Genomic DNA, 16,442 nt, shown 5'->3' with positions numbered 1-16,442 from the left:
GAAGATATAACAGTAATTTATATACCAAACTTAAAAACACTTTTTCTAAAAGCTAAGAATCCTAGCTTTTCCATCTCATGTACAAAATCTAAAATCGTTTTTGAAGTTTTTTGTAAAAACAATTTTGCCAAACACTAGATAAACAGTTTAATTTTTTCTAAAAACAAAAACAGTGCTTTTTAATCTGAACCAAACGCAACCATTGTGAGGCTTTTTGTCTTTTCACGACCAAAGTTTATAAATCATATAGGATTTTTGTGGTGAAGATGAAAAGTTTGAAATATAAGATTTGTTTGGATAAAATGAAGGATATTTATGCTTGTGTTAGAATGTGTAGTGTATGATATGAGCAAAATATTATTTTGTCTATACAATAATTCAGCTAAAATATTAACGGATGTCAAGATTATAGCATAAATAGCAACATCATCTTATAAAGATGGTATTTTTACAAATAATGTTTGCTCCCAAGCTTTATACAATAGCATACAATACAAGCGAAAGAGATAAATGACATTGATTCTTAAATAACCTGTCTATTAATTACCATAGAATTCTATAACCCACGTCTATTATCGAAATGGGGGATATATCATATGACCCTATGTCATGAAACTAAATCCATGACTTGTTGTGACCATATCATATAACCGGGACAAGTTGCGGCTATATACATACTTTTGATTAGATTATATATGTATATATATATATATATATATATATATATATATTACATGATATAAATACCTCTTATATTATATAATCATACATTACTAAATAAAATTAATATAAAACAAATACAAATTTTATATTAATAGATTCATTGTTAGCCATCAGAGAGAGAGAGAGAGATTATTGATTTCTTTTTTCTTTTTCACCGAGTTAAGAGGAGCGAAAGATTTGGTTTAATGGCGGTGAGGTGATCAGGGATTGGCAAATGACATATGATATATGGGAAAGTGAAAGCAAATGATATCTATGAGAGAGAGAGAGAGAGTAACACTCTCCAAAATAAAGAGCACACACACTGACACACTCAACGCTCTGCTACTATTATAATGCTTTAACCCTAATGCTTAAACCCTATAGGCTACATAAGCTAGCTACGTCCATTCACCTCCCATCCTTGGACCACCGGAAAACCTCTGCTACTCTCCTCAAAACTCTATAGGGTTAAAGCATTAGGGTTAAAGCATTATAATAGTAGCAGAGCGTTGAGTGTGTCAGTTTTTGTGCTCTTTATTTTGGAGAGTGTTACTCTCTTTCTCTCTCTCTAATATTTTGTACGAAGATATTACAGTAATTTATATACCAAACTTAAAATCACTTTTTCTAAAAGCTAAGAATCCTAGCTTTTCCATCTCATGTACAAAATCTAAAATCGTTTTTGAAGTTTTTTGTAAAAACAATTTTGCCAAACACTACATAAACAGTTTAATTTTTTCTAAAAACAAAACAGGGCTTTTTAATCTGAACCAAACGCAACCATTGTGAGGCTTTTTGTCTTTTCACGACCAAAGTTTATAAATCATATAGGATTTTTGTGGTGAAGATGAAAATTTTGAAATATAAGATGTGTTTGGATAAAATGAAGGTTGTTTATGCTTGTGTTAGAATGTGTAGTGTATGATATGAGCCAAATATTATTTTGTCTATATAATAATTCAGCTAAAATATTAACGGATGTCAAGATTATAGCATAAATAGCAACATCATCATATAAAGATGATATTTTTACAAATAATGTTTGCTCCCATGCTTTATACAATAGCATACAATACAAGCGAAAGAGATCAATGACATTGATTCTTAAATAACCTGTCTATTAATTACCATAGAATTCTATAACCCATGTCTATTATCGAAATGGGGAATATATCATATGTCCCTATGTCATGAATCTACATCCATGACTTGTTGTGACCATATCATATAACCGGGACAAGTTGCGGCTATATACATACTTTTGATTAGATTATATATATATATATATATATATATATATATATATTACATGATATAAATACCTCTTATATTATATAATCATACATTACTAAATAAAATTAATATAAAACAAATACAAATTTTATATTAATAGATTCATTGTTAGCCATCAGAGAGAGAGAGATTATTGATTTCTTTTTTCTTTTTCACCGAGTTAAGAGGAGCGAAAGATTTGGTTGAATGGCGGTGAGGTGATCAGGGATTGGCAAATGGCATATGATATATGGGAAAGTAAAAGCAAATAATATCTATGAGAGAGAGAGAGAGTAACACTCTCCAAAATAAAGAGCACACACACTGACACACTCAACGCTCTGCTACTATTATAATGCTTTAACCCTATAGGCTACATAAGCTAGCTACGTCCATTCACCTCCCATCCTTGGACCACCGGAAAACCTCTGCTACTCTCTTCAAAACCCTATAGGGTTAAAGCATTAGGGTTAAAGCATTATAATAGTAGCAGAGCGTTGAGTGTGTCAGTGTGTGTGCTCTTTATTTTGGAGAGTGTTACTATCTCTCTCTCTCTCTCATAGATATTATTTGCTTTCACTTTCCCATATATCATATGCCTTTTGCCAATCCTTGATCACCTCACCGCCATTCAACCAAATCTTTCGCTCCTCTTAACTCGGTGAAAAAGAAAAAAGAAATCAATAATCTCTCTCTCTCTCTCTCTGATGGCTAACAATGAATGTATTTATATAAAATTTGTATTTGTTTTATATTAATTTTATTTAGTAATGTATGATTATATAATATAAGAGGTATTTATATCATGTAATATATATATATATATATATATATATATATAATCTAATCAAAAGTATGTATATAGCCGCAACTTGTCCCGGTTATATGATATGGTCACAATAAGTCATGGATGTAGATTCATTTTTTGCAACAATCACAGAAATGATGTTGAAACTTAAAACATTTATACGCATGTCCGTAACTATGTATTACCTGAGAATTCAATCGGACTAGAAATAAATAATAGGAAAATCCGATTTGGCGCTTCAAAAATCAACCAAATCGATACAAAACTGATCGATTTCAGCTTCAGATGAGATCAAAGAAGTTACTGTGACCAACTGAATAATCTGTTGAAAAATCGGAGATAAGAAATGGAACGAGTTGGTGTAGTTTGTTGTTGTACTTTTTCAAGGGTATTGAGAGAGAGAGAGAGAGAGAGAGAGAGAGAGAGAGAGAGAGAGATAATAATTGAATCCCACAATGCGATTATGAGTTTTCAAGTTTAAGCTTGGACTTTTACGGAAGAAAAAATTATATACTAATTAGAAAGAACAAAATACACGCAATAATTGAAAAAATAAATAATCAAAATTTATATAGAGAGACAAATATAATACGAAACCTAAATAACAATTGATAAAAAAAAATACAAAATGCAAAATTTAATATTATCGTATCGATGATAAAATTAATGGAGAGGAGAAAGGCTGTTCATTGGCAACTTTCTCATATTAAAAGATCTAGGAAAATATTGTTTTTTTTATATCGGCTATAAAACATTCAAAATAGGTAAATATAAAACAACGCGTATATTGTGAGGCTTTTTGTCTTTTCACGACCAAGGTTTATAAATCATATAGGATTTTTGTGGTGGAGATGAAAATTTTGAAATATAAGATGTGTTTGGATAAAATGAAGGATATTTATGCTTGTGTTAGAATGTGTAGTGTATGATATGAGCCAAATATTATTTTGTCTATATAATAATTCAGCTAAAATATCAACGGATGTTAAGATTATAGCATAAATAGCAACATCATCATATAAAGAAGATATTTTTACAAATAATGTTTGCTCCCAAGCTTTATACAATAGCATACCATACAAGCAAAAGAGATCAATGACATTGATTCTTATTAGAGATCAAATAAGTTTGTATGTGTCGTTTATGTCTAATAAACGATAAGTTGAACAAGTTATTTTTCCTTTATTTGTTTCATTGTATTTTCCTTTATTTTCTTTATGTTTCATGGTTATATAAAGTCATTTAGTTGTACTTTTCTCATTCAAGATTGGAATAAACATTTTCACTCTCAATCATTCAAGATGAGAGTTAGTTTCTCCCCAATTCTCAAATCCAATTTCTATCTATCCTAACCTAGAAATGTAATATGGTATCAGAGCGAATTTCCGCATTCGATTTTCTAGGTTAGAGAAATCCACTTCGTCATCCCCGATTCCTCGACGATCGGAATAGATCTCCGACGACAAGCTCGGTGGAATTTCACGAAGGTCGATTTCCTTTTTCCTCCGAATCTTCACATTATTGAGCGCCTCTTCTTCTCGATTTCAAGTTCTTCTCATCGTCGGAAAAGCTTCATCGACGGAGACGCATCGGACATTCGGAGCGATTTTTATCAAGATTCATCACCGGTGAATTCAAACCGTGTCATCAACAAGAATCTCTTGCCGGTGAGTCCTACCGGGTCATCTATCAAGATTCTGGTCCAGGAATTTCATCAACAAGAATCTATTTCCGGCGATTCAAGCCGTGTTAACTTTCAAGATCTTCTTCGGCGATTCAACGTCGTGTAAAAAAAACTCGATTTTTATTGTTTTTGGTCTTGAAATTGGGAGATTCGGAGGGATTAGGGAACGAAGCCCTTGACGACGAACGTGCTCGAATTCGGAGCTCAATTCGAGATCTCCCTTGATCGGAGAGGAAGAGAAATTCACGGAGTCTGTGTTGATTCTAGGGCTTTTACTGAGCCATCGAAAATGGCGTACACAATGAGGCAACATGAGGGAATGGTGTATCCAAGGTCGGTCCTCAAAGAGGAAGATGATCCTCACAACGCCGGAGCTCATCCGGCTTTCAATTTCTCCAAAGAATCTTCTCCGACGTCTTTTTCTCTCGCGGCAAAACCCATTAGAGCGTCCTCGGCTTACAAGACTCATCTCTTTCCTCTACTTATGTTGGCCATAGAGTTGTGCCGTCATCACCGACGATGGCAACGAATTCCTATACGACGTCCCGATACCGGACCGCACCACCCGAGCCGCGTCTGCGACCTCGCATCACTCCGCGATCAGCTCGAACATTGTTGATTCGCCGCTCTCAGACAACGATGGGAAATCCATGGATGGTCGTGACAAATTACGAAACCCTCTGAGCGGAGTTTCAGAGACACCGGGACAAGAAGAAAAGTCAGTGCCGAGATCAAGAAAAGTGGCGTTCGTGGCAAATTCACCGACGCTGAGAAGCCGATTGTTGCGATCTGCCATGGCCAACTTATCTTAGCCGCGGTCGGAGTACTTTGGAGTCGGAGGTGCACGACTTACTCTGCAGTGAAACCTTTACTCGTCGCAAACGGTGCTCATTGGATCGGACCCGAGACCTTAAACGTCTATGTCGTTGATGGCCCAGAAAGATCGAAGACCATTTCTCAAGGCAAGGGATTAGAGATTTGTGCGAAGGTCGCAGCAACTCCGATTGAAATGTCTCAAATTCCATTTCTTCAAACGGACCCAAAGGTGAAGAGATTCGACCCAGAGAGCTACATTATGCAATGGTGTTTGTTCAAAAATCTCAGCGCACTCAAGGTGTTCGACAAAATGTCTCAGAGAATTTTTTTTCTCAAAACAAGACCGGTTCTTCACAAAGTCAATTTTTTCTTCATTCATTCGATCGAGGTCTTCTCCGAGTTGTCTTCTTTGATATCCAAGTTCAATCCAAGATGAACTTTCGGGAAAGTTCATCTTGCGGGGGTGTATTAGAGATCAAATAAGTCTGTATGTGTCGTTTATGTCTAATAAACGATAAGTTGAATAAGTTATTTTTCCTTTATTTGTTTCATTGTATTTTCCTTTATTTTCCTTATGTTTCATGGCTATATAAAGTCATTTAGTTGTACTTTTCTCATTCAAGATTGGAATAAACATTTTCACTCTCAATCATTCAAGATGAGAGTTAGTTTCTCCCCAATTCTCAAATTCAATTTCTATCTATCCTAACCTAGAAATGTAATAATTCTTAAATAACCTGTATATTAATTACCATCGAATTCTATAACCCGTGTCTATTAGTTAATTTACTCATTACTGTAATTATTTACACGTGTGTATTAGAGAGGTGTGAGTTTGCTAGTTTTAGAATTTATCAATGTTCATAAACTTGGAATCAATAATTTCGTTTTTATTGTTGTTAAATCTCACATGCTAAAATATTATGAGTGAATAGTTGGAGATGCTTTCAATGATTATAAAATTTGAATACTATTCATAGTTATTTCAGCAAATTATATATGAAATGGCAAACATATTAATGAGGATTTTTTCCTACGTTTGTGATCATAGGCTAAACACATTGTTATTGTGATTAGTTTCCATATTTTTAATGAGAAAATTGATACGATGATTGGACTCCATTCAACCGTTTTAAAATCAGATCTTATGACGACCTTTTTTTGCTTGAAAATAACCCATCTCAATTAATTATTGCTTGAGGGGCGACCAATTAAAAATTACAAAAACATATAGATTAAAATAATGAAAATTTCATTTTATTTGCATTTTTTTCTCGTCTCTCAGAGAATTCAAACACATTATATACATAACCAAAGGAGCATGCACAATCAATGTAGCATCTACACTACTTCTTTTTTTTTTTTTTTTTTTTTTCCTCTAACCAATAAGTGCCACGTTATCTATGTTATGTTTTATGAAAAAAAAAAAACCATAGAAGTCCATTATACGTAAAAAAAAAAGTATCAAGTGGGTTCCACTTTGTAGATGAGTAACGGATCAAAGATAAAATTATGGTTCCTTACCTTTATTTTTTTGGACACTCTTTTATATATATATATATATATATTGGTTACTTCTATTCATGACAATTATTTGTTGCTATCTTTGAGAAAATTTGTCAAAATTGCTGGGTCCCACCGTATATATATATATTAGATAAAAAAATTAGTAAAATAATCAACTAAATAGACATTATTTCGTAAATTTTAAATAAATAACCATTGTATTTTATTTACAAGCGCAATTTTACAGAATATCCATAATTTTCATTCCCGTCCATTAAAAAAAATTAATAACCTAATCAATCAATAAAGATTGCGCAAATCAAGAGCATTAACTGAATAAATCCATTACCACACGTATAACCGATTCGATCTCATTTCATTTCAAAGAAAAAAAAACAAGAACACAATCATTCTCGCCATGTTCATCCAGCGCACCCTTTCCCTCTTGACGATCTCCAATGCCTCATCTCTTGCACGAGACTTCCTCGATGCAAAGGACGGACTCGGCGGCCACTTTTTTCGAGGGACAAATCAGTCCGGTAGCAACCACTTTTCACGACTAGCCAACCTTTGTCTCCGAATGGCGCAACAAGTCTTCGCGTATTTCAGATCCACATCTCTTCCTTTGGACCTAGGTGTTCCATCGTGACAATATCTAAAGTGTTCTTCTTCTTGATAAGTCCAGGAATGATAAGCTTGGATATTTCACAGACTGCATGATCTTTCCATCGAAAAAAAATAACATCCACCCTCTTCCTGATAACGGATATGTGAGCAACAATACATGCATATTCCAACGAAGAAGAAGACAAAAAGAAACTCAGCAATGAATATAATCTCTTAACTTTTTTTAATGCACCCATAGAACCTCATACCAGGATTTGCATTCGTCCACGTCGTCCAATCTGTCAAAGGCACATCACAGTCGCAACAGTGCCACGTGTTGTCATCGTTCATTGCTTAAAAATCACGAGGAAGAAGACAAGTGAGACGAAGAGAAGTCTGGACGATTTGACGAGGAAACTAGGAATTTCAATTTGGGCGTTTTAATGGCATACATCGATGGTGAGTATATCTACCCTATTAAATGCATATTTATTATCATCAGATATCAGGTAAATAATAAATTTAATTTTTTTTACTTCAAAATCTCATTTTTAAATGATATTGGCTTAGGATGTTAACAAGTGTAACTACGTTTGTATTTAACAGTCCTGATCGTAACGGAGACACAAAAATTAAACAATTGGTATTTTCGCCAACGAAAAAAAATTTAGATAGCAAAGTGTATGAAGACAAAAATAATAGGTATTTTTGCCGCCATTCTCTCAATAAACTAACAACAAAATTTTTTTAAAAAAGGAAAGATATTCTCGAAAAAAAGACAAAAAAGAATGAGATCTAATATATTAGAGGAAAACGTTTAGAAATTGACGTATGTACAGGATTTACACTCCCACTAAAATCATGGGTAGGCCTTTTGTCATCATCAGTAATAAAGACGGCCCAAATAAAAAGCTTGAACAGGTGTCGATGTCATTGGAACTTCCATTTCCGTTAATTAATACCAATTAGTTATGCGACATTGATCTTTTCAATCTTTCTTTTTCCCCAATGGCGCGAAATTTCCCGAATAGGTACGACAATTTTCGCCGTAGTCTTTTTTCGGCGAATCTCTGTTCATGTATTCATTTATTTGATTTTATGAGCACATGTTGAACAACTATCAATAGCTTGGTGTCCGATCGATCATTTCTATTTGAAAGCTGATTATCTCTCAGTGTAATTATTATTATTCTTCTTCTTCTTCCAATTTAGGGTTCTCCATTTTCTTCATAATATTTTTTTTAGTAAAGAATCTCCGCGTTACCTATAAATTCTGATATTTGATGTCTTGTTGCTGATTAAGATTGCAAAAAAACAAACAAACAAAAAAGATATACATGTATTTTGTTCAAGGTATGAAGGAAGTAAAGTGTCAAGTCTGTCGTGTCGAGCATCAGATTTTTTTTCTTCTTCATGTTTTTGAAATCTGGGTTTCAAAATTAACAGAACTATTGGGACCATGGATTCCGAGGCTGATCAGAGGGCAAATTCCGGAGAAGTGGAATCTTCCAATACGATCGTGGCAGAGTTGGGAAACTCCGCCGAGATTCTAACCCGGCTTGAACTCGATTTGGCCTATGCTTCGGAGAAGATAGTTAATCTGAACGTCCTTATGATGCACGTTGCGACAAGGGAAAACGACTTTGAAGCTTTCGCTTTGAAGAGAGACCATGAATTCTCGGACGATTCTCTGGAGAGGGCTTTGGAGTTTGATTTCTTGTCTGGGGTTTTGGATTCAGAGGTGAGAGACCTCGATGGGTTAATGGCTGGGCTTCAGTCGGAGCTTGTCGGTGCTCGCGAGCTCGTATCTTCGAGCCCCAGCGAGGAAGGAGTTTTTAAGAAGATCGAAGAGAAGTTGCGTGATTCCGAGCAATCGTTCGATCAGTCATGGGATCAGATTTCGGAGATTAGGGCTCAATCGGAGATGTTGCAGAACGCGTTATCGAGATTCAACGAAGAAGAGAATTGTAAGCTATATATGGGTTGTTTGAGTAAATTTTGGTTAGTACTGACTGTTGATATTTACTTCCGAATGTGTATATTGTGTCAGGGAATAACAACAAAAGGTCAGAGGAGGATCATATATTTAACATGAACCCTAATATAAAAATGCCCACTGTGGAACAACAAAGGCACATATTGAGGATGCTGGAGAAGTCTTTGGCAAGAGAGATTGATCTCGAGAAGAATTTAGCTGAGTTGAGAGCAAGACAAGTTGAAGAAGATCTCAAACAAAGATTGTTGGCTTCGGAGCGACAAGTGTATGACTTGGAGGATGAAACAGCTAATATCTCGGGAAGATGGTTTACGGCAGATAATAACAATGTTGTTTCTGTGAGGGGACTTTCAAACGAAGTATTGGAGCGGATCCAGATACTACAGTTCATCATCAACGGTTCGGTTGCTCTAGAAACTCGGCTGAGACCAGAGCTCAAAAATGGCGTGGATGAGCTTAAGGAATCTGAGGTTCGAACAGAAATCGGCGGAATAGAAAGCGTTATATCGGATTTGAAGGAAAAGGCTGAGAATGCTGAGGCTAAGTGTAGGATATTAACAGAGACTAACACGGAGCTTAATAAAGAACTGACCCATCTCAAAAGCAGCGTGGAAAAGGTCGAGTCCCTTGAAAGACTGTTAAAAGAGTCTGACTTGAAGCTACAATGTGAAATCGCATCAGCCGAAGCTAATCAAGAGAAGCAAAGTCTGTTGTATTCCTCGATCGAAGATATGGAGAATCTGATCGACAATCTCAAGATGAAAGTTGTGAACTATGAAACACGGGCCGAGAGTGCGGAAGAGAAATGCATGGCATTATCTGAGTCCAACGCCGATCTGAATGAGGTAGTGACTTTTCTACAAGGAAGACTTGGAGCGCTAGAAGCATCGTTACAACAAGCCGAGGAAGCTAAGATATCTGCTGCAAAGGACATAAGTTCGCACACCAAGGTTGTTAATAAGATGGTTTTGCAACTAGCTTTTGAACGAAATCGCCTTCGTAATCAGGTATTAATCAAAACATGTGTCTCAAAGTAGAATTCTTATGGGTTTGTTTTCTTCTTTTTTCTTTCCCCAAAGTCTAGGTAGGTTTCAGCTGCTTATAAGATTTACAATTGTGTTATTTGCAGATTTCTTCATTTGCGATGGAGAATAAGCGTCTGGTTCAAAAGTTACAGGAAAATAACATAGATTGGTCTGCACTTTCTGAACATGGTAGTACAGGAAAAGGTGAAGAATTTATGCTGTCAAAGCGCGGTTCTTCCACTCTCACATACTCAGGAGAGATCGTCGAAGAAGTCGCAGAAACATCTTCGATCACTTCTAAGGTAGGTCTCTTCTGTTCCATTGCACTTGCATACAAAAACACATACATTAGGACCTGGCCAAGTAGAATATCGGTACACATTTGGATATTTCCTGTTTATTTTGAAACTTCATAAATCGATCATCTCTGACATTTGCCTCCTGAATCGTAAATATTATGTTTTACCAGCTGGTTAAGAATCAAGAAAGTGTACTCCTAGGCAAGACCGGAGTGACAAATATTCCGGGTCCGGAGACCGTGAGAAGAATCGATGCAGGAGTCTTGAGCTTCAAGCATGTCCTCTTTGCGATTCTCATTTTGCTGATCTCAGTCGGGGCTTATTATTCTTTCCATTTAGAAACATGCCCGTTTTGAGAAAGCTTAACATGGAATTTTGCAGCGACAGTGATAGAAAATAGAGTTCTAATCTTTTATGAAGGTAGGCATTACAGATTTTACAGCTTGTGTTTAGCGATAATAACCGAGGTTAGTGAAGTGGAGAAGAAACTTTTACCTGAACCATTTGGGTTCTTCCAGATGCAGATTGCGCTTAGATCAGCGGTGGCCAGAGTACCTTGGGTAGTTTCTTCTGCGTTCTTAGCGGTTTTTTTTTTACAGCAGATTTTCAAAATGGTTCAGAGTATCTGCATAATATAGTTGGTGGCCTTGAAGCCAAAGTTCGCCGCGGAAACTTCATTTCGGAGAACCTTTGTTTCGCAGTTATTCGTAGTAAAATATTTTACAACTTTTTTTATGAAGCAAATAGCAATTGTTTTTTTGTTTTTGTTTTTTAGATGAATAATGGTATTGTAAGTTCTTTGTACTCCTGTATAATTTCCCAGAAGTTCATAAAAACGTATACAAATGACTCATAGTTGTGTTGAAAATTGTTAAAAATGTGATAAATTTCATTCTATGTTGCAAAAAGGGGATGCAAGACTAAGCACTGAACCTGAAACTTCCAAGCGCTTGTTCTCCTTCTAAACCATCATAAAACTGTCCAATCCTCATATCATCAATGAGCAAATGAAGCCTCTCATATATCTCCTCACACTTTGGGTGAGCTTTATCTCTAACAAGAAAAGCATGAAACTGGTCTTTGACCTCAATCCAACTACAACCAGGCTCTTTCTTCAACCTGTTAGACCTCATCGCCCTCCTCGTCCGAGACATCTCGTCCCACATCTCAGAATCCGCATAAACGTTGGACAAAAGGACGTAACAAGACGAGTCGTCTGGCTCCAATTCCAAGAGGTTCCGAGCTGCCATTTCAGCCATTTCCACGTCTCCGTTCAGCTTACATACCCCGAGCATGGTTCTCCAGATAATCGCGTCGGGTTCGAAGGGCATCGCTTGGATGAGCCTCAGTGCTTCGTTCAGTTGGCCCGACCGCCCTATTATGTCGACCATGCACGAATAGTGATCCAAACTCGGAGCCAAACCGTGGTCGTCTCGCATCGACCGGAAATAGTACAACCCTTTTTCCACATCCCCTATGTGAGAACAAGCTCGGAGAACAGAAACGAAAGTCGCTCCGTTCGGCTTTATGTTCTCGAGTTTCATGTTCTCGAAAACCTCGATCGCCTCTTCTCCGAATCCGTGGTTCGCGTAGCCGCAGACCATGGCGTTCCATGTCACCGGGTCCCGCTTCCGAGCCTTCTCGAAGGCCAGTCGGGAATCTCTCAGGTTTCCGCACTTTGAGTACATGTCGACGAGCGTGCTCGATATGTACGTGTCCGAGTGGATCCGCTGCTTCACGACCCGGGCGTGGATTTGGGTCCCGAGTCCGATTGCCGCGAGATTCGCGCACGTGTCGAGGACCGCCGCGTAGGTGTAGGAATCAGGATCGACGCCGGATTCCAGCATCCGGAAGAAGAATCTCTGAGCGTCCTCGTTCCGGCTCTGCTGTGCCAACCCCGAGATGATCGCGTTCCACGAGACCATCGTCGTCTGTCTCCCGGTCCTCGAATGGACTTTCTCGGCCTCCTCAACTCTACCGCACTTGCAGTACATGTCGACCAGGGCTCCCCCGACGAAAGGGTCCGAGCCCATCCCAGACTTCACGGCCCGGCCGTGGATCTCCGCTCCGTGGCCCGGGTCCCCCTCGGTCGCGCAGGCTTTCAGGACGCTCCCGAATGTGAACTGGTCTGGCTCGGCCCCCGACCCGAGCATCGAGACGAAACGACGCATCGTCTCGGCCCAGTCGTCGTTCTGCTCGCTCGACGCAATGATCGCATTCCACGAGACCGCGTCCCTCTCCGCGATCCGGTCGAAAACGAGCGACGCTTCGGACGGGAAACCGCATTTGCCGTACATGTCCAAGATGGCGTTCGAAACGCACGTGTCGGACACCAGGCGAGTCTTCACCGCCAAGCCGTGGAGTTGACTCCCCTCGGCGTGCCCTTTGACCGTCGCGCAGGCGCCGAAGATCCCTGACAAAGTCACTTCGTTGAAGCCGAGGCCCGACTTGAGAAGCGAGAGGAACAACGAGAGGGCTTCTTGGGTCTTGTCTTGGCTCTGGCTCTGGCTTTGAGCGTACCCGACTATGATCGCGTTGTAAGATTGGAGATTGTGGCTCGGCATCGATTCAAAAAGCTTTCGAGCTTCGGACACTCTTCCGCATTTAGCGTACATGTCCAGCGTGGCGGTCCCCACCAAGACATCGCGTCCAAAATTCTCCTTAATGGATCGTCCGTGCAACTGGGTCCCGAAACTGTAATCGTATAATCCCCCGCATGCCCTAAAAACACTCGCATAGCTCGACTGGCTCGTTCCAAACCCTTTTCCTATCATCTTCTTGAAGAACATCAGACCCTTTTCGAGCCGATCGTTATGAACGCAGCCTGCGATCACAGCGCTCCAAGTGACCCAATTCCTCCCGCGCATTTCTTCGAAGACCCGAAGAGAAAGTTCCAATCTTCTACACTTTGCGTACATGTCCAACAACGCACTCCCAGTTACCACGTCTGAATCGTAACCCATTTTAACCGCAACACAATGTATCTGAGATCCGAGATCGAGATCTTCCAGAGTCGAACACGATTTCAAAATAAGGGCCAACGAAGTGGGGTCGAAATCCACGCTAGAACTTCTCATTTGAAGGCAAACCCGGACCGATTCCCTGTGCTCGCCGTTCTTCGAGTACCCAGAGATCAACGAGTTCCAAGACACCACGTCCCTCCTCGGCATCCGATCGAAGAAGGCCCTAGCAGTGTCCATGTTTCCAGTCCCGGCATACCCGAAAACCATGGTGTTCCATGACACCGTGTCTCTCTCGGGCATTTCGTCGAACACCTTGGCCGCGTATTCCAAATTGCGGCACTTTGCGTACATCTGAATCAAGCAGTTCGCGACGAACACCGTGGCGTCGAACCCGCAGACGATGATCCGACAATGCGCTTGCTTTCCCGGACCCAGAGCTCTCTCGTCGGAGCATCGCCGGAAGATTTGGGAGAAGTTTTCGAAAGCCTTGGTTGTTACAGTAGGGTTTGAGAAGAGACGTGTTGGCGAGAAAGACGATATTGACATCCTCGCGAGAACTGAGAATGAGCGATTGAAACTTCCTTCGCGCTCATACTTTGGCGGGGTTTTCGACCGTTGCGCTCTTTGTCATGTTGAATTGAGGATTTGGATTACCCTAAAATTAACTACGTGAGATTTTTGGTTGATATTTGCTTGGAGAAATTGTAAATAAAGAAGAATATCTAACTAAAATATATTATTTTATGTGAAAGAAAAAAAAATGTCAATAATATACAGTGTTTTAAATGCCGGCGAAATTCGCCGGAAATCGGCGGCGACGCCGCTAGCAAAACAAAATGATCGGCGAAATTGTAATTGCAGTTTATCCACAAATTGTCGTTCGACTTTCGCGGAAACGACATGCCGTTTGTCAAATAAACGACCTATAATATTCATTCAATTTAATGAACAAAACTCATTAATTGTATTGGAGTTTCGGTGAAAGTCAAGAGAAAGAAATGAGTCTGGCGATTTTCGGAGCTCGAAAAACTACGACAAAGACAACCCAAACGCCGGAGACAATCGGTCTTTTCCCTTTCGTTTTGGCACGACGCAGTGCAAAATCAACAATATTTCGGTGAGAATCGACGAAAATCTTCGTCACTTTCAAAATCGTTGTTGCGTTGTTTTAAAAAAAAAAATTACTAGCAGCGGCGTTTGTTGAGATGGTTTTTTTTTTTTTTTTTTTTTTTTTTTTTTTTTTTTTTTTTTGTGTTTCACGCTGGAGAAAAGATATTAAACCCTACTTGACCTAAATAAACTTACCAAGATATTTGATATATATATACACACACATGTATTATAAACTATGGTTTTTTTGTTGGGCCAAGATATTAACCTCAGTGTGCCAAAATAAGCCCATGCCGACATAAATCAACACCTCACTAGTCACTAGCAATAATAATCCCCCAATAATGTAAATCAATATGATAAGACATTTTCTTTTTGAAAATTTAATAATAATTGTAAGATTACGAGTCTTGATTGTATAAAGGGAAATAATATATATATATATATATATATATATATATATATATATATATATATATATATATACACTTTGTATTTTAGTAAAATATAGAGTTCAACTTCTGATTTTAAAAAATGTCGAGTTCATACATTCTTTTTAACTAAAATGACGATATTATACCCTAAAATGGATAATAGTGTCACAAATCTCATTTTCATTTATATTAACTCCTATATAAGAGAAATCGAATCGAATCAACTCCAAATCAGTACCCTTACTTTCAAATTCCAAATTTTAAAATAAAATTACTTTAAATTGAAAATAAATAATAAAATTCATATCTTCCAAGAGATGACTTCATTCTGTGTTCGAATTGCAACTCTAAATTATGAATACTCTGTTCAACTATGTTATTTTGATGACTATCAATTGTCGATTTTTATCCTTTGTCTCTTTCGGTGTTCTTCACGATTAAGAAACTGTTGTTTATTTTTTTAGTTTTTAAATAAAGGGTAATTAAGCTATATAGTGTAGCGACTCGAAGTTTTAAGGTTAATTTTGTAAATTAAGTTAATCCAAGGACGGAAAAATTATGTAAATTAATTTTCTAAGTAGTATTACCAGTATTTTGGATTTGAAATATATTAAGGTAAGGAGACATCTCGGAATAAAATAAAGGATTTATCGAGTTCGTCGTGAATGATAAATTATTTTCCGATGAGATATTCCGGAATTTAATTTAAGAAAATAAATTCAAGGACGAGAATTATTTCCGAGAAACCTTGAGTATATTTGAGTTATTGGAGAACGAATGAGAATTTTCTTAGTTTTGAAGCTTTTAATTAAATGTTCGATTGGTTACGGTTGAAGTCACAAAATTTTGTGACAAGGACGTGGTTGTCATGTTTTTCTGGGTCTATTTGAAATAAAACGTTGAGTTCGGGGTCAGTTTTCTAGAGATGGAAACAAGGAGGGGTTTATTTGCAAAACTTGAGAAAATTCCACACACTTCTATTCCTTTCTTCTTTCTTCTTTTTCTCCTGATACTTCTTTCTTCTTCTCCATTTCGCTCGCGACCTGCACAAGAAGAAAAAAAAAACAACAACAAAGCTTCAACAACCAAAGAACCACGAAACCAGTCGGCCGATCCTCATCCACTACCTTCTTCACCTCGTTCTTCTTCTTCTTCTTCTTCCTTGAACGTCTTCAGCTCCAGCCACCGAGCCGAGACAGCGCGCCCGCCGTGACCGAG

The 16,442-nt window shown here is 38.0% G+C and overlaps 2 protein-coding genes across 3 annotated transcripts; one reads left to right on the top strand and one right to left on the bottom strand.

Moving 5' to 3' along the window:
* The first annotated feature begins 8,719 nt into the window (after positions 1 to 8,719).
* Positions 8,720 to 11,521, top strand: WIT1 (WPP domain-interacting protein 1). Of its 2 annotated transcripts, XR_016299714.1 has the most exons (5): positions 8,720 to 9,364; positions 9,448 to 10,400; positions 10,523 to 10,720; positions 10,888 to 11,137; positions 11,236 to 11,521. XR_016299714.1 is itself a non-coding variant. In XM_089616722.1 (4 exons), exons 1-4 carry the CDS (start codon positions 8,857 to 8,859, stop codon positions 11,071 to 11,073), a joined length of 1,845 nt encoding a protein of 614 aa, XP_089472848.1. In that variant the 5' UTR covers positions 8,720 to 8,856; the 3' UTR covers positions 11,074 to 11,521. The 2 variants fall into 2 exon arrangements, 1 of the variants encoding a protein (XP_089472848.1); XM_089616722.1 differs by having other exon boundaries at positions 10,888 to 11,521.
* Positions 11,333 to 14,371, bottom strand: LOC149408311 (Pentatricopeptide repeat (PPR) superfamily protein). The gene has a single exon (XM_089616710.1). It carries the CDS (start codon positions 14,224 to 14,226, stop codon positions 11,638 to 11,640), a length of 2,589 nt encoding a protein of 862 aa, XP_089472836.1. The 5' UTR covers positions 14,227 to 14,371; the 3' UTR covers positions 11,333 to 11,637.
* Positions 14,372 to 16,442: the final 2,071 nt, after the last annotated feature.

Source organism: Urtica dioica, chromosome 1, assembly GCF_054948205.1.
Source record: "Urtica dioica subsp. dioica isolate 48M chromosome 1, U.dioica_male_clone48M_v1_H2, whole genome shotgun sequence".
In the NCBI taxonomy this organism is placed as follows: domain Eukaryota; kingdom Viridiplantae; phylum Streptophyta; class Magnoliopsida; order Rosales; family Urticaceae; genus Urtica; species Urtica dioica.
Note: the sequence above shows the minus strand (reverse complement) of the source record. Positions and strands in the feature narration are given on the sequence as shown.

Excerpts from the sequence above, each read along its gene's own strand:
- WIT1 (XM_089616722.1), top strand. The coding sequence starts at position 8,857 with ATGGATTCCGAGGCTGATCAGAGGGCAAATTCCGGAGAAGTGGAATCT. Across the intron at positions 9,365-9,447 it reads ATTCAACGAAGAAGAGAATT|GGAATAACAACAAAAGGTCA; the intron begins GTAAGCTATATA and ends ATATTGTGTCAG. Across the intron at positions 10,401-10,522 it reads GAAATCGCCTTCGTAATCAG|ATTTCTTCATTTGCGATGGA; the intron begins GTATTAATCAAA and ends TGTTATTTGCAG.
- LOC149408311 (XM_089616710.1), bottom strand. The coding sequence starts at position 14,226 with ATGTCAATATCGTCTTTCTCGCCAACACGTCTCTTCTCAAACCCTACT.